This window comes from Hyla sarda, chromosome 2 (assembly GCF_029499605.1).
Source record: "Hyla sarda isolate aHylSar1 chromosome 2, aHylSar1.hap1, whole genome shotgun sequence".
NCBI classification, from domain to species: domain Eukaryota; kingdom Metazoa; phylum Chordata; class Amphibia; order Anura; family Hylidae; genus Hyla; species Hyla sarda.
This window is the reverse complement of record NC_079190.1, coordinates 292,522,855-292,545,205: the sequence shown is the minus strand read 5'-3', so window position 1 is coordinate 292,545,205 and position 22,351 is coordinate 292,522,855. Positions and strand designations below refer to the sequence as shown.

Sequence of the window (22,351 nt, the reverse complement as noted above, 5' to 3'; positions counted from 1 at the left end):
GCTGTATATGCTCAGATGAGCTCCCTTTCCTTCAGTATTAGGGTGCGTTCATACTGAGGAATCTCCGCTCGCTGAATTCAGCGAGCGAAAATTCCGTCTGGTGGCCGCCGCCGAAAATACTTTGGCGCTAGGGCCACGGGGCACTGAGCCGTCACCATTGACGGCTATGCAGTGCTCGCGGAATCCGTGCAAAGAATGAACATGTTCTTTCTTTGCGCGGAACAATTTCAGCGGCTGAAATTCCGCAGTATGAACGGAGACCCATTCACACTAATGTTCAAGGGGTTATCCAGGAAAAACCTTTTTTTTTATATATCAACTGGCTCCAGAAAGTTAAACAGATTTGTAAATTACTTCTATTAAAAAATCTTAATCCTTTCAGTACTTATGAGCTTCTGAAGTTGAGTTGTTCTTTTCTGTCTAAGTGCTCTCTGATGACACGTTTCTCAGGAACCGCCCAGTTTAGAAGAGGTTTGCTATGGGGATTTTCTTCTAAACTAGGCGGTTTAGAACAAGAACAACTCAACTTCAGAAGCTCATAAGTACTGAAAGGATTAAGATTTTTTAATAGAAGTAATTTACAAATCTGTTTAACTTTCTGGAGCCAGTTGATATATATATAAAAAAAAGTTCTTTCCGGGATAACCCCTTTAAGTTCACACCACAGGAATTCCGTAGTGTGAAAGTACACTTAAAAAGACTGCTATTTTACATGGAAAAATGTGTTTAATAATTTTTGAATGTAGTTTAAATACTGAAAAAGGCTATTTGTCACCCTTAAACAGCTAAAAAAAATGCCACTTAATTTCCCAGCCATAAAAATGATGACTGTAAAGTTAATGTACATAGTAAAAAAAAAAAAAAAAAAACATCTGTTTGTTCCTCACACATAGAATCTGCATTTAAAGGGGTATTCCAGGCCAAAACTTTTTTTAATATATCAATTGGCTCTGGAAAGTTACAGATTTGTAAATTAGTTCGATTAAAAAATCTTAATCCTTGCAATAGTTATTAGCTTCTGAAGTTGAGTTGTTTTTTTTCTGTCTAACTGCTTTCTGATGACTCACGTCCCGGGAGCTGTGCAGTTCCTATGGGGATATTCTCCCAGCATGCACAGCTCCCAGGACGTGACATCATCATTGAGCAGTTAGACAGAAAACTTCAGAAGCTAATAACTATTGAAAGGATTAAGATTTTTTAATAGAAGTAATTTACAAATCTGTTTAACTTTCCGGAGCATGTTGATATATAAAAAAAACGTTTTTGCCTGGAATACCCCTTTAAGACTACTTTATGCTGGTACTACACACCGGACCGTTTGGCCTCTATTTACCCCAATACATCTAACAATTGCCGGCCGGGTTGTAGATCCAGGGGCACCTTATTCCACATATTATGGACATGTCCGTTGATTAAACCCTTCTGGGCTACCTGGGCTAACCTACAGAGGGAAGTTTTGGGTCGGCATATTGCATGGTCACCCCACTCGGTCTTAATATTTTTGTCCATCTCATCACTGCATAAAAACCAACGTGACCTATATTGTATTATCTGCATGATTGCAAAAATAGCCTTGGTGAGTCACTGGAAAACTGGGGTTATCTCCCTCTATAGATACTATCATTGCCAAAATCAATACCACTTATTTGTTTGAGAAAACAGATTGAATGTCTAGTGGAAACTGTCCCCCACACTGCAAAGATATTTGATCTTATGTAGCCAAAGTTACTACCTACTTACAATACCATAATTCCGTTCTTACTGTTTATTTGAAAAGAAGTACACACCGATTACACGATTGATTTTTATTTTTCTTAAACTTCTGAGATGCATAGTAGACCACTTAAGATACAAAATATACATAAATGCAATAATTGTGAGGGCATATACACCACTGTATGTTCTTGTTTTTGTTAAAGGTGTTAAAGGGGTATTCCAGGATTTTTTTCTTATTTGACTATGCCACAGGGGCTGTAAAGTTAAAGTGTGAACTGTAGTTTATAATATAGTGTCTGTACCTGTGTGTGACGGCTTTCTCACAATTCTTCTGAGATTTTCACCCAAATATTTATTTTTAACAGCATACAAAATGACTATTGTCTCAGATTTTTCCCAGGTTGCAATGTGGCCAAGACCTGACTCACTAGTCAGCTGATGACAGGGAGCCTGTCTGCATCAATGAGTGGAGGGATCGCTTGGTGGGAGAGAGATCAATCTGCAACTTATGCAACAGCTGTAGGCACCCTGATTGAAAACCACAGGTCTTTTGAATGGATGCAGCTCATTTATGTTTCAATGGGTGGGGTGGCTGATGTGTGGGAGGGAGGAAAATTGAATTATGGGATTTGTAGGCAAAGAAGAAAACTCAAACAGGAAATACCAGTTCACAAAAAGCTAGCCACAGTGTTATGGTAATCTCATGACACAGACATTTAGCCCCAAGACAAGCGCAGATCCTTCCTAAGCATGTCCATTACTGTCTGCCAGGTACGTACTAAAATCACCTTATGGTGGAGAACCCCTTTAACAGTTGAGTATTGCTTTCAATGGATAATTGCTATACTTTGCTTTTTGTTTAAGCAGTCATGTTGCACCCTAGGATGCTATGTTTTATTTCTGTTTATCTGTTTAAAAAAAACAACAACAATAAACATTATTTACAAACAAAAAAAATTTAAAATCAGTTTGTGCCTGTTTGTTGAGCCCAAAAGGGGGGAAAATAAAAACCCTGTGTGTGAACATGTTCAATCTTTCGTCAGAATCTAGATCTACATCGGAAGTTCGTCTACAAAACTTTTGTAGTGTATACTGCGCAGCAGAATCACATTGAAAAACGGGATTCTGATGCAAGTGGATTGCGCTCAGAATTGGCCCTAACAAGTTTGGGATGCTATGCTTCAAAAGAATCAATAGCATTCAATAGTGTTTACCCCTTTCACTGCTGATGTATGTGTGATGAGGACTTATAACCTGTATTCCAAGTGTCGCACTGTGCATCTGGAGTTTTTGTATGGTGTTGTGTGTGTTTGACACCAAGGATCTTTGTATATAGGAAGCAAAGTCTATCCTTTCTGTTATAACCCCACAGAAGGGCTACTGTAGTACAAATATCTGAAAAAGGTTAATGCTGATATGATAGTCTTACAGAAGTTGAGCTCAGGTACTAGAGGATTTAAGTAACAGGAAGGTAAAAAAATAAAGTGGCATGGAAACAGGAAATGGTGAGGCAGAGCACACGGCTGCTGAAGAGGAAAGCACAGGGTTAAGTTTTTGCCAGTTGTAATTGTTAAAAAGTACCTGTCACCAAACTAATGTTTGGATATATTGTTCCTTATGTAATTATAAGACACTTTGCTGTTTACTTGCTGCTAAAATTTTCAACCTTTATATGATTTTAATGTGATTTAAAAAAACAACCACTAGGTGGCTCTGTTCTCCTCCTGCCACAAGTCAAACAGTTACTTTGATCTCCTCCTGGCCTGGCAGGAGACCAAATTCAGGAAGTGACTGGAGGGTACGGCGGGGCACAGCTCTCGGAGGCTTCAGTAACGTTGTTCTTGCTGGGGAACACCCACTGTCTCCTGCCGGGAGCTCACACAAAGTGAGAAAGGGGAAAGGTATAATACAGAGCTTTTTAAAGTTCAGAATTTTTTTTTTAAGGGCATGAGGGGTGTTAGGGGGTAGTTAGGGAATATAATTTGAGTTATGTAGACAACAAAAAAAAAAATTGTCACTTCTACTTTTCGTAAAAAAACAGCTTCCAATACCATTGTTACGCCGAGCGCTCCGGGTCCCCGCTCCTCCCCGGAGCGCTCGCTACACTCTCCCCACTGCAGCGCTCCGGGCAGATCCACTGACCCGGGGCGCCGCGATACCGCCTCCAGCCGGGATGCGATTCGCGATGCGGGTAGCGCCCGCTCGCGATGCGCACCCCGGCTCCCGTACCTGACTCGCTCTCCGTCGGTCCTGTCCCGGCGCGCGCGGCCCCGCTCCCTAGGGCGCGCGCGCGCCGGGTCTTTGCGATTTAAAGGGCCACTGCGCCGCTGATTGGCGCAGTGGTTCCAATTAGTCTGATCACCTGTGCACTTCCCTATATCACCTCACTTCCCCTGCACTTCCTTGCCGGATCTTGTTGCCATCGTGCCAGTGAAAGCGTTTCCTTGTGTGTTCCTAGCCTGTGTTCCAGACCTCCTGCCGTTGCCCCTGACTACGATCCTTGCTGCCTGCCCCGACCTTCTGCTACGTCCGACCTTGCTTCTGTCTACTCCCTTGTACCGCGCCTATCTTCAGCAGCCAGAGAGGTTGAGCCGTTGCTAGTGGATACGACCTGGTCACTACCGCCGCAGCAAGACCATCCCGCTTTGCGGCGGGCCCTGGTGAAAACCAGTAGTGACTTAGAACCGATCCACTAGCACGGTCCACGCCAATCCCTCTCTGGCACAGAGGATCCACTACCTGCCAGCCGGCATCGTGACAGTAGATCCGGCCATGGATCCCGCTGAAGTTCCTCTGCCAGTTGTCGCTGACCTCACCACGGTGGTCGCCCAGCAGTCACAACAGATAGCGCAACAAGGCCAACAGCTGTCTCAACTGACCGTTATGCTACAGCAGTTACTACCACAGCTTCAGCAATCATCTCCTCCGCCAGCTCCTGCACCTCCTCCGCAGCGAGTGGCCGCTTCTGGTCTACGCCTATCCTTGCCGGATAAATTTGATGGGGACTCTAAGTTTTGCCGTGGCTTTCTTTCCCAATGTTCCCTGCACTTGGAGATGATGTCGGACCAGTTTCCCACTGAAAGGTCTAAGGTGGCTTTCGTAGTCAGCCTTCTGTCTGGAAAAGCCCTGTCTTGGGCCACACCGCTCTGGGACCGCAATGACCCCGTCACTGCCTCTGTACACTCCTTCTTCTCGGAAATCCGAAGTGTCTTTGAGGAACCTGCCCGAGCCTCTTCTGCTGAGACTGCCCTGTTGAACCTGGTCCAGGGTAATTCTTCCGTTGGCGAGTATGCCGTACAATTCCGTACTCTTGCTTCAGAATTATCCTGGAATAATGAGGCCCTCTGCGCGACCTTTAAAAAAGGCCTATCCAGCAACATTAAAGATGTTCTGGCCGCACGAGAAATCCCTGCTAATCTACATGAACTCATTCACCTAGCCACTCGCATTGACATGCGTTTTTCCGAAAGGCGTCAGGAGCTCCGCCAGGATATGGACTCTGTTCGCACGAGGCGTTTCTTCTCCCCGGCTCCTCTCTCCTCTGGTCCCCTGCAATCTGTTCCTGTGCCTCCCGCCGTGGAGGCTATGCAGGTCGACCGGTCTCGTCTGACTCCTCAAGAGAGGACACGACGCCGCATGGAGAATCTCTGCCTGTACTGTGCTAGTACCGAACACTTCCTGAAGGATTGTCCTATCCGTCCTCCCCGCCTGGAAAGACGTACGCTGACTCCGCACAAAGGTGAGACAGTCCTTGATGTCTACTCTGCTTCTCCACGTCTTACTGTGCCTGTGCGGATATCTGCCTCTGCCTTCTCCTTCTCTACTATGGCCTTCTTGGACTCCGGATCTGCAGGAAATTTTATTTTGGCCTCTCTCGTCAACAGGTTCAACATCCCAGTGACCAGTCTCGCCAGACCCCTCTACATCAATTGTGTAAACAATGAAAGATTGGACTGTACCATACGTTTCCGCACAGAGCCCCTTCTAATGTGCATCGGATCTCATCACGAGAGGATTGAACTTTTGGTCCTCCCCAATTGCACTTCTGAAATTCTCCTTGGACTTCCCTGGCTTCAACTTCATTCCCCAACCCTGGATTGGTCCACTGGGGAGATCAAGAGTTGGGGGCCCTCTTGTTCCAAGGACTGCCTAAAACCGGTTCCCAGTAACCCTTGCCGTGACTCTGTGGTTCCTCCTGTAACCGGTCTCCCTAAGGCCTATATGGACTTTGCGGATGTTTTTTGCAAAAAACAAGCTGAGACTCTACCTCCTCACAGGCCTTATGATTGTCCTATCGACCTCCTCCCGGGCACTACTCCACCACGGGGCAGAATTTATCCTCTGTCCGCCCCAGAGACTCTTGCCATGTCTGAATACGTCCAGGAAAATTTAAAAAAGGGCTTTATCCGTAAATCCTCCTCTCCTGCCGGAGCCGGATTTTTCTTTGTGTCCAAAAAAGATGGCTCCCTACGTCCTTGCATTGACTACCGCGGTCTTAATAAAATCACGGTTAAGAACCGCTACCCCCTACCCCTCATCTCTGAACTCTTTGATCGCCTCCAAGGTGCCCACATCTTTACCAAACTGGACTTAAGAGGTGCTTATAATCTCATCCGCATCAGAGAGGGGGATGAATGGAAAACGGCATTTAACACCAGAGATGGACACTTTGAGTATCTGGTCATGCCCTTTGGCCTGTGCAACGCCCCTGCCGTCTTCCAAGACTTTGTTAATGAAATTTTTCGTGATCTCTTATACTCCTGTGTTGTTGTATATCTGGACGATATCCTGATTTTTTCTGCCAATCTAGAAGAACACCGCCAGCATGTCCGTATGGTTCTTCAGAGACTTCGTGACAATCAACTCTATGCCAAAATAGAGAAATGTCTGTTTGAATGCCAATCTCTTCCTTTCCTAGGATACTTGGTCTCTGGCCAGGGACTACAAATGGATCCAGACAAACTCTCTGCCGTCTTAGATTGGCCACGCCCCTCCGGACTCCGTGCTATCCAACGTTTTTTGGGGTTCGCCAATTATTACAGGCAATTTATTCCACATTTTTCTACCGTTGTGGCTCCTATCGTGACTTTAACCAAAAAAAATGCCGACCCCAAGTCTTGGCCTCCTCAAGCGGAAGACGCCTTTAAACGGCTCAAGTCTGCCTTTTCTTCGGCTCCCGTGCTCTCCAGACCTGACCCATCCAAACCCTTCCTATTGGAGGTTGATGCCTCCTCAGTGGGAGCTGGAGCTGTCCTTCTACAAAAAAATTCTTCCGGGCATGCTGTTACTTGTGGGTTTTTTTCTAGGACCTTCTCTCCGGCGGAGAGGAACTACTCCATCGGGGATCGAGAGCTTCTAGCCATTAAATTAGCACTTGAGGAATGGAGGCATCTGCTGGAGGGATCAAGATTTCCAGTTATTATTTACACCGATCACAAGAACCTCTCCTACCTCCAGTCTGCCCAACGGCTGAATCCTCGCCAGGCCAGGTGGTCTCTGTTCTTTGCCCGATTTAATTTTGAAATTCACTTTCGGCCTGCCGATAAGAACATTAGGGCCGATGCTCTCTCTCGTTCCTCGGATGCTTCTGAAGTTGAACTCTCTCCGCAACACATCATTCCTCCTGACTGCCTGATTTCCACTTCTCCAGCCTCCATCAGGCAAACTCCTCCAGGAAAGACCTTTGTTTCTCCACGCCAACGCCTCGGAATCCTCAAATGGGGTCATTCCTCCCATCTCGCAGGTCATGCGGGCATCAAGAAATCTGTGCAACTCATCTCTCGCTTCTATTGGTGGCCGACTCTGGAGACGGATGTTGTGGACTTTGTGCGAGCCTGCACTATCTGTGCCCGGGATAAGACTCCTCGCCAGAAGCCCGCTGGTTTTCTTCTTCCTCTGCCTGTCCCCGAACAGTCTCTGATTGGTATGGATTTTATTACTGACTTACCCCCTTCCCGTGGCAACACTGTTGTTTGGGTGGTCGTTGATCGATTCTCCAAAATGGCACATTTCATCCCTCTTCCTGGTCTTCCTTCAGCGCCTCAGTTGGCTAAACAATTTTTTGTACACATTTTTCGTCTTCACGGGTTGCCTACGCAGATCGTCTCGGATAGAGGCGTCCAATTCGTGTCTAAATTCTGGAGGGCTCTCTGTAAACAACTCAAGATTAAATTAAATTTTTCTTCTGCATATCATCCTCAATCCAATGGACAAGTAGAGAGAATTAACCAGGTCTTGGGTGATTATTTACGACATTTTGTTTCCTCCCGCCAGGATGACTGGGCAGATCTTCTACCATGGGCCGAATTCTCGTATAACTTCAGAGTCTCTGAATCTTCCTCCAAATCCCCATTTTTCGTGGTGTACGGCCGTCACCCTCTTCCCCCCCTCCCTACCCCCTTGCCCTCTGGTCTGCCCGCTGTGGATGAAATTTCTCGTGACCTTTCCATCATATGGAGAGAGACCCAAAATTCTCTCTTACAGGCTTCATCACGCATGAAGAAGTTCGCGGATAAGAAAAGAAGAGCTCCTCCCATTTTTTCCCCTGGAGACAAGGTATGGCTCTCCGCTAAATATGTCCGCTTCCGTGTCCCTAGCTACAAGTTGGGACCACGCTATCTTGGTCCTTTCAAAATTTTGTGCCAGATTAATCCTGTCTCTTACAAACTTCTTCTTCCTCCTTCTCTTCGTATTCCTAATGCCTTTCACGTTTCTCTTCTTAAACCACTTATCATCAACCGTTTCTCTCCCAAATCTGTTCCTCCCACTCCTGTTTCCGGCTCCTCGGACATCTTCTCCGTCAAAGAGATTCTGGCTTCCAAAAAGGTCAGAGGGAAAACCTTTTTTTTAGTGGATTGGGAGGGTTGTGGTCCAGAAGAGAGATCCTGGGAACCTGAGGACAATATCCTAGACAAAAGTCTGCTCCTCAGGTTCTCAGGCTCTAAGAAGAGGGGGAGACCCAAGGGGGGGGGTACTGTTACGCCGAGCGCTCCGGGTCCCCGCTCCTCCCCGGAGCGCTCGCTACACTCTCCTCACTGCAGCGCTCCGGGCAGATCCACTGACCCGGGGCGCCGCGATACCGCCTCCAGCCGGGATGCGATTCGCGATGCGGGTAGCGCCCGCTCGCGATGCGCACCCCGGCTCCCGTACCTGACTCGCTCTCCGTCGGTCCTGTCCCGGCGCGCGCGGCCCCGCTCCCTAGGGCGCGCGCGCGCCGGGTCTTTGCGATTTAAAGGGCCACTGCGCCGCTGATTGGCGCAGTGGTTCCAATTAGTCTGATCACCTGTGCACTTCCCTATATCACCTCACTTCCCCTGCACTTCCTTGCCGGATCTTGTTGCCATCGTGCCAGTGAAAGCGTTTCCTTGTGTGTTCCTAGCCTGTGTTCCAGACCTCCTGCCGTTGCCCCTGACTACGATCCTTGCTGCCTGCCCCGACCTTCTGCTACGTCCGACCTTGCTTCTGTCTACTCCCTTGTACCGCGCCTATCTTCAGCAGCCAGAGAGGTTGAGCCGTTGCTAGTGGATACGACCTGGTCACTACCGCCGCAGCAAGACCATCCCGCTTTGCGGCGGGCCCTGGTGAAAACCAGTAGTGACTTAGAACCGATCCACTAGCACGGTCCACGCCAATCCCTCTCTGGCACAGAGGATCCACTACCTGCCAGCCGGCATCGTGACAACCATCTTACATTTTGCCTCTTGTCCCCCTCCCCATGTGATTAAGAATCTTCCCATGGGGGAGATGATAAGGGCCAAAAGAAATTGTTACTCTACGGAGCTCTTTAACCCCTTAAGTAGAGATGAGCGAACTTACAGTAAATTCAATTCGGCACGAACTTCACCGCTCGGCAGTTGATGACTTATCCTGCATAAATTAGTGCAGCTTTCAGGTGCTCTGGTGGGCTGAAAAAGGTGGATACAGTCCTAGGAAAGAGTCTCCTAGGACTGTATCCACCTTTTCCAGCCCACGGGAGCACCTGAAAGCTGAAATAATTTATGCAGGATAATCCATCAACTGCCTAGCCGAGAAGTTCGTGACGAATCGAATTTACTGTAAGTTCGCTCATCTCTACCCTTAAGGACGGAGCCCTTTTTCACCTTAAGGAGTGAGCCTTTTTTTTCAATTCTGACCACTGTCACTTTATGCATTAATAACTCTGGGATGCTTTTACCGATTATTCTGATTCTGAGACAGTTTTTGCGTGACATATTGTACTTTCACATTTCATGAAAATTTAGAAAATTTTGCATTTTTCTAACTTTGAAACTCTCTGCTTGTAAGGAAAATGGATATTCCAAATAAATTTTAAATTGATTCACAAATACAATATGTCTACTTTATGTTGGCATCAGAAAGTTGACATGTTTTTACTTTTTGAAGACATCAAAGGGCTTGAAAGTATAGCAGCAATTTTCTAAATTTTCACGAATATTTAAAAATCTGAATTTTTCAGGGACCAGTTAAGTTTGAAGTGGATTTGAGGGGCCTTACTGTGAGAAATACCCCATAAATGACCCCATTATAGAAACTACACCCCTCAAAGTATTCAAAATGACATTCAGAAAGTTTGTTAACCCTTTAGGTGTTTCACAAGAATAGCAGCAAAGTGGAGGAGAAAAATCTAAATCTGCATTTTTTACACTAACATGTTCTTGTAGCCCCATTTCTTTCATTTTTAAAAAGTGGTATAATATACCTCATATATTGACGTAAAGTGCTCTGTGGGCTCATAACATGGCTCAAGAGGGAAAGAGCAACTGTGGGATTTTTTTAAACAAATTTTGCAGCCATGGTTTTTGGGGGCCATGTTGCATTTAGGAAGCCCCCATGGTGCCAGAACAGCAAAATAACCCCCACATGGCATAATATTTTGGAAACTACACCCCTCAAGGAACGTAACAAGGGGTATAGTGAGCCTTAACACCTCACAGGTGTTTGAAGACTTTGCGTTGAAGTTGGACGTGAAAATGGAAAATTAGATTTTTAACACTAAAATGATGGTGTTACCCCAAATTTTTATTTTTCACAAGGGGTAATAGGAGAAAATGGACCCTAAAATTTGAAGCCCAATTTCTCCTGATTAAGAAAACGCCCCATATGTGGACGTTAAGTCCTCTGCTGGTGCACTACAGGTCTAAGAACAGAAGGAGCGCCATTGGGCTTTTGGAGAGAGAATTTAGCTGCAATTGAAGTCGGGGGCCATGTGCATTTACAAACCTCCCATGATGCCAGAACAGCAGAACCCCCCCCCCCCCCCACATGTGACGCCATTTTCGAAACTAGACCCCCCCAGGAATGTAACAAGGGTTACAGTGAGTACTTACACCTCACAGGTTTATTGAACAGTGGGCCAAAAAAGTGAAAAATTAGATTTTTAACACTGAAATGATGGTGTTACCCCAAAGTTTTCATTTTCACATGGTGTGCTAGGAGAAAATGGACCCCAAAACTTGGTGCCCAATTTCTCCTGGTTAAGAAAACGCCCCATATGTGGACGTTAAGTGCTCTGCTGGTGAACTACAGGTCTCAGAACAAAAGGCGTGCCACTGAACTTTTAGAGAGAGGGGGCTTTTTTCCAATTACCCCTTGTGAAAATGAAAAATTTGGGATAATACCAGGATTTTAGTGGGAAAAAAAAAAAATTTATTTTCATGTCCAACTTTAACGAAAATTCGTCAAACACCTGTGGGGTGTTAAAGGGGTATTCCAGGAAAAAACATCTTAGCCCATATCCAAGGGATAGGGGATAAGATGTCTGAGCGCGGGGGGGCCCGCGCTCAGACATCTTATCCCCTATACTTTGCATAGGGGATAAGATGTTTTTGCCTGGAATACCCCTTTAAGGCTCACTATATCCCTTGTTATGTTCCGTGAGGGGTATAGTTTCCAAAATGGGGTCACATGTGGGCCTTCAGCCTTCAGTTGTTAAAAAAACTACAACCCCGAGTATGCATGGACAGCAGAAGGGCATGCTGGGACTTGTAGTTATGCAACAGCTGGAGGCACACTGGTTGCAAAACACTGAGAGTTTGTTACTTAACTCTGTTTCCCAACCTGTGTGCCTCCAGCTGTTGTAAAACTACAACTCCCAGCATGCATAGTCTGTCAGTGCATGATGGGAGTTATAGTTTTGCAACAGCTGGAGGCACACGGGTTGGGAAACAATGTTTCCCAACCAGTGTGCCTCCAGTTGTTGCAAAACGACAGCTCCCAGAATACCCAAACAGCCGAAGGGCATGTTGGGAGTTGTAGTTACGTAACAACGGGAGGAGAACAGTTTGGAGACCACTGTATAGTGGTGTCCAAACTGTGCTCTTCCAGATGTTGAAAAACTACAACTCCCAGCATACTGAGACTGTCCAGGCATGCTGGGAGTTGTAGTTCTGCAACATCACAAGGGCCAGATGTTACAGAACTACAACTCCCAGCATGCCTGGGCAGTCTGGGCATGCTTGGAATTATAGTTTTGCAACATCTGTAGGGCTACAGCTTGGGCACCACTGTATAGTAGTCTCCAAACTGTGGCCTTCCAGATGTTGCAAAACTATAACTCCCAGCATGCCCAGACAGCCCTTGGCTGTCTGGGCATGCTGGAAGTTGTAGTTTGGCAACTCCTAGAAGGCAGCAGTGAAGATTACTTACCACTGATCTTCACTGCCAGTCCAGGGGCGGGCAGAGCGGGGATTTAAACAGTGACTGACCAATGGCAGGGGATAGGAGGAGATGGCATCACTGCCGCCTATCTCCTATCCTTCGGGATGATCGGGGATGTCTCTGACATCTCCGATCATCCCTATTTTCTGGTCTATTGGGTCACCAGAGACCTGATTAGCCCGAAATCGCCGATCTGAGTCTTAGGACCCCCCCCCCACCCAGGCATTGTTACGGGATGCCTGCTGAATGATTTCAGCAGGCATCCCGGTCCCCGACCGGCTAGCAGCAGGGACCGAAATTCCCATGGGCGAATCCATACACCTTCAGTCCTTAAGGACTATAAACAGGGGCGTATGGATACACCTGCCATCCTTAAGGGGTTAACATTAAGGCTGATAACATAGAAAGTCGCCTCACTCATAGGGGCTATCCTAAATGGCACATAGATAGATCCAGAACTGTTATACATAAAAAACGTACGGATCTAATTTTTTCTTCACAAAAACTTTTTCTAAAGGGGATAAACATATTACACATCATAAAAAAACGATTGTATTTGCACCCCAATATAGTCAGGACTTTGGAACTATTTGTAGCCTGATCCATAAATATATGCCTATTATTACAGGCGATCCTTTATATACTTCTGTATTGGATGCAGGCTATAAGTGTGTTTCAAAAAAGGCTCCTACTATTGGACAAAGTCTCCTAGCCTGTTTTGTAGTACTTTGTCCATTAAAAAAACGGATTAGAAAACAGATTTCTGACATTGCTCTTTTTAATTCTCGTTACACCTCCATGGTCACTCAACATTGTGTTAAGGTCCATCAGAGGGATTTCTCTTCCATGACCTTGTTAGAAATTGAAAGAGTTATTCCCCTAAAAGGGGTGGCAACTACAGACAAAAAATATTTGATCGTGAGGTCTATTGGATCTTGGAACTCGATACACGTTTTCATAAAGGGTTAAATCGCAGACAGGATGTTATTTTGCATTATCAAGTTGATTTATATTTATTTTTCCTGTCTGTGTAATCAGTATATGAGGTTGCCTTATATATGTGTATATTTCTTATATACACATGTTATAGCACAATTTTCATATGTTTTGTGTCTACCCCTTTTTTCATGTATCGAGTTTTCCTTCTCTGCAATCTATACATGTTAACTTGATTCTTTCGATAGATATTGCATCGCCATTTTATACATCTCCTGCATCGTACAATATTACATATATTATATCCATTTATATTATTGTTACATAAGACAATTTTCTCTTGCATTGTAATATGCCTGTTGTATATACAGTTATTTATATTGTTTCTATATATTTTTTTTTTTTTTACTTTGTTATATATATATATATATATATATATATATATATATATATATATATATACACTTTTATTCTGTAATTTGTATTCCCTTCGTGGGAGTGGACTTGTCGACCTGTGCCAGGTGTTACCTGGGTGGGCTGATGGCTCCTTTCTCCTATAAAGGTATGACTGCAGTAACAGCACATATGCATGAGTAAGGCTGGTTAAACCAGCTGAAACGCGTCACTTTGTATCCTGCTCTGTTGTGGTATGAATAAAGCATTGCCTTTTATTGCACAAGAATCTGCGCTGGACTTCTATTGTTCTTCATAATTTGAGTTAGTTTAGAAAATGTGGTTTGATGACAGGTACTCTTTAAAGGGAATTTGTCAGATGTACCCCCGGAACGGGTTGGTTCTCTTGGGTAGGCTGGTTGTCTCTATCCTGGTCTAGGAAGTGGTGGGTTACTCCAAGAGTGTGTGTGAGTGTGTGTGTGCTGTCTGTGCTTCTGTTTAGTGTCTTGGTGTCGGCTGGGGGTGGATCTCCTTGACTGTCTACTTCAATGGTGCCGTGTTACTTTACATTTGCATACGTTGTTAGGGGTGGTGGGGGGAGGGGGTCTATCTTTGGCTGTATGTTATTTTATTTCTGTGTCGTGTTCCAAAAAATATAAATAAATACTTAAAGAAAAAAAAGAGAATTTGTCAGCTCTATTTGCTGCAAAGAGCTGCAGTACCATTGAATAGCTGTTAGGGTATAAAATCAAAGAGAACCTTTACTGAAGCTGATGGTGGATGCCTTTTCATTTCTCAGCCAAGTGTCAAGGAGGCGAAGCTGAGCTGCTCATGAGCCACAGCCTCGCACCATTCTTTAGTCACTCACCTTCCTGCCCTTACTTGACTCACATACAGGGTTTCATAAATACATCATTCAAGAAGGGGCTGGGAGGTGAGGATGAGCAAGGAGGCATGCCAGTCTGTGGCACTTGAGCAGCTCTGCCTCCTTAAGACTTAGCTAAGAAATAAAAAGGCAACCACCATAAGCTGTAGGAAAAGTGCAGTTTGTTTTTCTACCCTAACAGCTATCCAACAGTGTCTGCAGCTCTTAGGAGCAAATACGACTGACATATTCCCTTTAAGTATAAAAATAACCAACAAATAAAAAAATAAACCTCCCATTAACCTGAACTTCCTGTACTTTGCTAACTTCAAGCACCTTTCTCAGGCAAAACGCTATTGGATTTATCCCCATCCAAGCAGAGCTCAGAATAATCCGTCAGGTTAAGGGGCTTTGTCAGAAAGTTGTCTCTGTATTTGTTTTTGGTGACATCTATTATTATACATAAAGGATACCTTAAAAGCATCTAGACTGAAGCCCGAGTCCATGATGTTAGACACTTGTCGTCCTTTATCTATGTCCTCCAAAATTCTCACAGCTCTGATGCATTCACTTGCTCTTTGGTGAACCTAAAATGTTAAAAGACGATTGTGAATGATTTAGCAAAACATCTATGAAAATAGGCTCTATTCGCATTCATGTTATTCTCTTTATATTTTTGTATGATAAATAATGGAACCCCCGGCCAAAACCTGATAAGCCTCCTTTTAAGTCAAATAATCAGAATGAATCTACAATCAATCAAAAGGAAATCCATCATAGCTGCATCACTCCTATAGGAACATAAGTCATATTAGTGAGAAGACGGGTTTAGGGGAAGGGTCATTACAATGAATGTGTGTATTCTACATAACTGTGCAATAAACAAATCCTCTTATAAGAAAGTATAATTTTTTTTTTACTTGATTAGTTGACATAGAGGCAATGGTTATCTGGCTAGCATTTCACCTTCTCAGCCAGAAAAGATTGGTATACCTGATAGTTACGAAGATAAAACTCTTTCATTGGTGGTTGCACTTTTTTAAATGGGACCCATATCTCCTGCAGAGATGTGCTGGAATCTCCTTCTGAATAATGGTACGTAGCACAAGCTGAACCATCCCTGTGACATAATATTATTCATGTTACAGAAAAGCCTCTATATAATACCAGTATTTAGAATATACCGTACATAATATATCAATGCTATAACAGTTATTTCTCTTGATCCTTGTGCACTACTACTGCACTACACATACAGCAGTTCTTGCACAGTTTGTTTTCACAGACGGTGTTTACTATGTGGCATGAATAATGTCTTATCTTGATAGTTCAGACCATTTTGGATAGGGCAATAATAATTTATTTAAGGCAATGTTATGTTATTTGTTTAAGTAGGTTGTACTAGGTGTCCTAAGATGGCACATCAAGGGACCTTCAATAGGCTGCCCATAATAGGCCTAAACACTTGTCCTCCTGAATTCATAATGGGGGGAGGGTTGTTGGGCGCAATGTTTAAACAGAGGCAACCACTTTCTTACTGCCTAGATGCTATGAGCCTGCTTAATACAATCTTCCCAACATTATGACATAATTGTATGTTAAATGTTGGGAAGGGTTAAAAGGATAACTCCAGCCAAATGAAATTACCTTTATATACTGTAGCTGCACATGGTAAAGTTATATAACTTTGTATTGTACAAGTATTTCTCTTAGATTTTCCTCCGGACAGTAAGTCAAGTATTTCTTAGCACACATAATGACTACTGTCTTCATTTTGCTGGGTGGAGCTTACACATCCCTGAGAGCAGTTCAATATGTGATTGACTGTGATTGGTTGAAGCACGCACACCTCCCTCATCTATATTCACTGCTTCTTTAACCATGTGACCTGCTCGACTCTCTGAAGGCAGCAACTCCTGCAGCTCCTGCAGTAAACAAGCTCAGGGGATGATGATCTGTTGCAGATTTTTAGGTGGATATGCAGCATTTTCACAGAAAAAAAATATGTATTTCCATCAAATATAATGGGGAACAATAGACAATGGATCCACACCACAGATTACTTTCCGATTGTGGATGAATTTCGGAAAATATTTTGCACTTTGCTGCTACTGCAGATTTTACTGCCCTTGTGCATTTACTCTTATTGGTGTAGAAGCTTAGCCTGTGTGTTGTCATGTTCTTAAAAAGTACCTGTCACCGAATAAACTGTTCTAAACTAACTCAGGCTATGTTCCCTAACTACTCCTAACACCCGTCCAGCCCTAAAAAAAAAAAAAAAAATTCAGAGCTTTAAAAAGCTGTGTGTCTTACTTTTCTTCTTGCTCACATCGTGCAATTTCCGAGCAGGAGAAAGTGGGCATTTCCCAGCAGGCATGATATCACTGAAGCTTGCTGGGGGACCACTTCTGCCCTCAAATGGTTGTAGTGCTGTGATGAATAGAAGACCTCAGGCTCTGTGCATTTTTCAGTCTGTGTTGCTATCAGTGAGGCTCTCCTGCAGCTTTCAGTCTATGCAGCTTTCTGTGATAATCTGTGGAGCCCTCACTTTCTGTGCAGCTGTCAATCAAGCTCAGTGCAGAGAAACACTTCCTGAGTTTGGACTCCTGCCAGGCCGGGAGGAGACCAAACTCACTGTATTAATTGGGGCAGGGAACAGAACAGAGCTACCTAGTGGCTGTTTTTCATATTACATTTTAAACATACTGTATTTATGTTGATAATTTTAAAAGCAAGTGAATGGGAAAGTGTCTGCTAATTACACAAAGAACACTATATTAAACGTTTTCTTTGGTGACAGGTACTCTTTAAGAAATATAGATAAACAGTAAACTGGCTCAAGGGTTAGCATTTAAGTCTTCCAGTACTGGAGTCCTAAGTGCAAATATGACAAAAGGCAACATCTGTATTTCCTCCCCATGTGTACATGGGTTTTTCTAGGTATTCTAGCTTCCTCCAATATATTAAAATGAACATATTAATAGCTTAGTTTTAATGGGGACAGGGACCAATGTGAGTAATGACAAACAATATACAGTGCTTTGGAATATATTTGCACAACATAAATAATAACTCAAGGAGCTGCCTGTATTAGCTACAGTAACACTGAACTATGAGAGACGATGGGTTGCTATGGATGTATATTCATGACTTTTTTACCTGTGTTCAATTGCAGCGACCAGAAAACCATTGGATGCCAATTCCGCACACAGGGAGGAGTACATTGTTCTAAATGAAGGATAATAAAAAGCATACATATTAGTAAAATGTCACATATTCCTAGTGTTTTTTGTTGGAAATGAAAAACAAGCGTACTGTACCTACTGGGAACTTCTAGCACATTAAAAAATCCATTAGCTATATGATCAGGGTTGCTGTGGTATCGAAAGCTAAACATTAAGCCATGGCATTACATTGTATGTTATTGATAAGTTGAAGTAGGAGTAAACAAAAGATTGAGAATGAAAATATTTTTACTTTTACGCCCCAATAGTAGGATGATTGGTGCAGCCATTAACAAAATAGCTCTTTGATAGAAAATGAATATGATCTTAGTTCAGTGATGAGGAATAAACCACTAGTCTTACCCAAGCAGTGCAAAAACTTACGATACCATTGGCTGAAGGGCTACTTCAAACAAATAACGCAGAACGAGAACTGGTTAAGTGCCTAAGGCCAATGTTTGCTGCAGAAGATACAATTATTGCAATTCTTTACGTAACACCAATATGATATGTCATAAAGATGTATGATTTTATAACATGTAAAACACCTTATGTAGTGCATGATGTACTTCGTGAATGTAATTATTACTATTTAGGAAAAATCAATCACTGCACAAAAGTTTTTTGGAGCATGTTAGGTCAGTCCACACAAGCAAAGGTAGCCCGAAACGTATCCAACATATGTTTACAGTTCATAAGGGTAACACCACAGGGATGCGGTGCTTGGGTTTACTACAAGTATGGAAACAGCAGGGGACCGACATAAAATAATACTTAAAAAACAAGTGACCTTAAAGGGGTACTCCAGTGGAAAACTTTTTTTTTAAATCAATTGGTGCCAGAAAGTTAAACAGATTTGTAAATTACTTCTATTAAAAAATCTTAATTCTTCCAGTACTTATTAGCTGCTGAATACTACAGAGGAAATGGTTTTCTTTTTGGAACACAGAGCTCTGCTGACATCATGACCACGGTGCTCTCTGCTGACACCTCTGTCCATTTTAAGAACTGTCCAGAATAGGAGAAAATCCCCATAGAAAACATATGCTGCTCTGAACAGTTCCTAAAATGGACAGAGATGTCAGCAGAGAGCACTGTGTTCCAAAAAGAAAAGAATTTCCTCTGTAGTATTCAGCAGCTAATAAGTACTGGAAGATTTTTTAGTAATTTACAAATCTGTTTAACTTTCTGGCACCAGTTGATTTAAAGAAAAAAAAAGTTTTCCACCGGAGTACCCCTTTAACCCCTTATGACAGGGCCAATTTTCTCCTTTTTTCCTCTTTGCATACTATATCCCATATGCCTTTTTTTCCCATATACATGGCCATATGAGGGATTTTTATGTAGGATCAATTGTACTTTGTAGTGATATCACTTATTTTACAACAAAATGTTAGGTGAAAAAAATTAAATTATTTGGGGGGTAAAATTATAATAAAAAATGCTACTTTTCACAAATTTTGGTGGATTTCATTTCTATGCAATGCACTTTTGAGTAAAAATGACATAGCATCTTCAATTTGTAGGTCAATACAATTACAATGAAACTTTTGTTTAAAGAAAATTAAAATTGTCCTCTTCTGTCCCCTAAATCTTCTTTTTTTATATTTCTGTATATGGGGCTGTATAAGAGCTCATTTGTTGCACCATGATACGTAGTTGTTATTATTATCATGTTTGTTTAAGAGGGACTTTTTGGGTAGATTCACACGTGTGTTCACATTTTGCTGTGTATTTAGTTGCATATTTTCTGCTGCTGATTCTCATTGACCTAAATAAGTAGGAAAATCAGCAGCAGAAAATGTGCAAGAAAATATGCTGAAAAATATGCATGTGTGAACGTAGTCTTATACATTTTTTATGGCATATGAATAATTCTGGAGTTTCATATTTATTACCGTTTATGCCGTTCATCATGTGAGATCATAAACATAAGATTGCTTCTTTTATTTTTCAGCGGCCTTTTTAAAATCTAAAGAAGCAATCTGATTGGTTGCTATGGGCACCTGCTCCACTTTTACTCTGCACAGGTTTTGATAATCATAGTTCAGACAATTCTGTTTTGACATGTATTTATTTAGAAAAAGGGAAATGGGCACTGCAAACAGTGTAAAAAGAGACTAATTCTGTGTACCATCTGTTTATGCATTAGGATACAGTAAATAGAGTACAGTTATGTATACTGCAGGGAAATTAGATTAAGGCTACACAGCCATTTTGGAAGTGATAAAGGTAACACAATCAAAGATCACCACAATGCACTGTGTGGAGTTAGCTGCCTCACACCTAAGGTAAGTAAACGGGGTCACAGCCACGACCCTGCAGTCACCTAAAATCCATCATAGGATTTTTTTTGTGCCTGACGAGTTACGGTTGTGTCCACTAAGGTGAATCCAGTGAGATCTACACAATGCAACACAACTATCTTTGGTCTCGCTATCCCTGTTGCAGCCAAAATCTATGTGTCTCTCCAGCCTGCGAAGCTGTACAGTCTAAAATACTGACCCTGCTGCTAAGAGGATGTAACTGCGGTGCACACATTGTCAAATAGTAACGAGGGCTTTTATGCAGAAACCTAATTTACTAAGAGTGTTGGGTTTTTACTAGTGTGAAATATTGTTTCCGATTTGCAGGAAAGTCGGGAAAATTTTCTGACCAGCTTTTTCTTGGGGTAAATTTCCAACCATCTATTTACAGGATTTTCTGTAAATTCAATAGTAAATTAGTTGGGTTGTGACACGTGCCCCTATTACAGCCAGTCACGCCCCTTTTCGGGCAGACCACATCCCCTTTCCGGTTTGTAGGTTTATTTTGGTGTAGTGGACCACAAATTCTGTCACAGAAACAGTTTGTGGCGCAATGTGTCATATTCTGGCACACTGCGCCACATTTTGGAGGCGTAACTTGTAGCTTCCGAAACAGGACGTCATGCGCCAATTATAATACTGGTCTCTGTTTCTTATGGGGCAGATGTGCTTTTGGACCCCCCTTAGGCACCAGGGCCTTGGTGTGGCTGCTACCTCTACACTCCCTATAGCTATGGCTTTGTTGCCAGGTTAATCTCTGTAGATAAAGGTGTACGTTAACATAAAACTGGAAAAGCCCTTCAACTAATCAAGTCAATGAATGCATTTGCATGCTTGGCTTCAGCATGACCCAGGCCTTTGAAATATAGAAATGCTTTAAATGTATTTTTTTTTTTTCATTAACTTCTCACCTCAAAGCCCCCAGTCCATGAGAGAAGATGATAAGTGGTTTCCTATCTGTACCTGGCAAAAGGTTTCCATTCCACGTTACAGGAATTTGTGGATTCCCTGTTAACAAAAGTATAAATGTTTATGTGGTCAGTGGTTAATGTGGTATATCACAGTACTGGAAAATTAAAAGTGAAGGTCCACCTTAAACCCTTAAGGACGCAGGGTTTTTCAGTTTTTGCATTTTCGTTTTTTCCTCCTTACCTTTTAAAAATCATAACCCTTTCTATTTTCCACCTAAAAATCCATATTATGGCTTATTTTTTGCGTCACCAATTCTACTTTGCAGTGACATTAGTCATTTTACCCAAAAATCCACGTCAAAACGGAAAAAAAAATCATTGTGCGACAAAATCTAAGAAAAAACGCCATTTTGTAACTTTTGGGGGCTTCTGTTTCTACGCAGTGCATATTTCAGTAAAAATTATACCTTATTATTCTGTAAGTCCATACGGTTAAAATGATACCCTACTTATACAGGTTTAATTTTGTCGTACTTCTGGAAAAAATCTAAAAAAAACTACATGCAGGAAAATGTATACGTTTAAAAATGTCCTCTTCTGACCCCTATAACTTTTTTATTTTTCCACATACAGGGCGGTATGAGGGTTCATTTTTTGCGCAGTGATCTGAAATTTTTATCAGTACCATTTTTGTTTTCATCTGACTTTTTGATCACTTTTTATTCATTTTTTAATGGTATAAAAAGTGACCAAAAATACGCATTCTTGGACTTTGGAATTTTTTTACGTGTATGCCATTGACCGTGCGGTTTAATTAACAATATATTTTTATTTGCTTTTATATGCTTATTTTTATTTACACTGTTTTATTTTTTTAATGGGAAAAGGGGGGTGATTCAAACTTTTATTAGGGAAGGGGTTAAATGACCTTTATTAACACTTTTTTTTGCAGTGTTATAGCTCTCATAGGGACCTATAACACTGCACACACTAATTTTTTACACAGATCACTGGCGTGTATTAACACGCCTGTGATCAGTGTTATCGGCGCTTTACTGCTCCTGCCTGGATCTCAGGCACGGAGCAGTCATTCGCCGATCGGACACCGAGGAGGCAGGTAAGGCCCCTCCCGGTGTCCTGTAAGCTGTTCGGGACGCCGCGAATTCACCGCGGCGTTCCCGAACAGCCAGACTGAGCAGCCTGGATACATTCACCTTCGCTTCAGACACGGCGGTCAGCTTTGATCGCCGTGTCTGAAGGGTTAATACAGTGCATCACCGCGATCGGTGATGTCCTGTATTAGCCGCGGGTCGACCTGATATGATGCGGGGTCACCGCGTGACC

General features: G+C 42.8%; 1 protein-coding gene across 2 annotated transcripts in view; it reads right to left on the bottom strand.

The window, feature by feature from the left end:
• PAFAH2 (platelet activating factor acetylhydrolase 2) overlaps positions 1–22,351 on the bottom strand; it is a 61,812-nt gene that overhangs the window by 24,015 nt on the left and 15,446 nt on the right. The window contains exons 3-6 of one of the 2 annotated variants that reach the window (XM_056557482.1): positions 21,008–21,104; positions 17,726–17,794; positions 15,560–15,686; positions 15,040–15,153 (exon numbers count right to left, since the gene is read on the bottom strand). In XM_056557482.1, coding sequence (XP_056413457.1) covers positions 15,040–15,153; positions 15,560–15,686; positions 17,726–17,794; positions 21,008–21,104 — 407 coding nt within the window. The remainder of the gene's footprint in view (positions 1–15,039; positions 15,154–15,559; positions 15,687–17,725; positions 17,795–21,007; positions 21,105–22,351) is intronic. The other variant, XM_056557483.1, reaches the window with a different exon arrangement.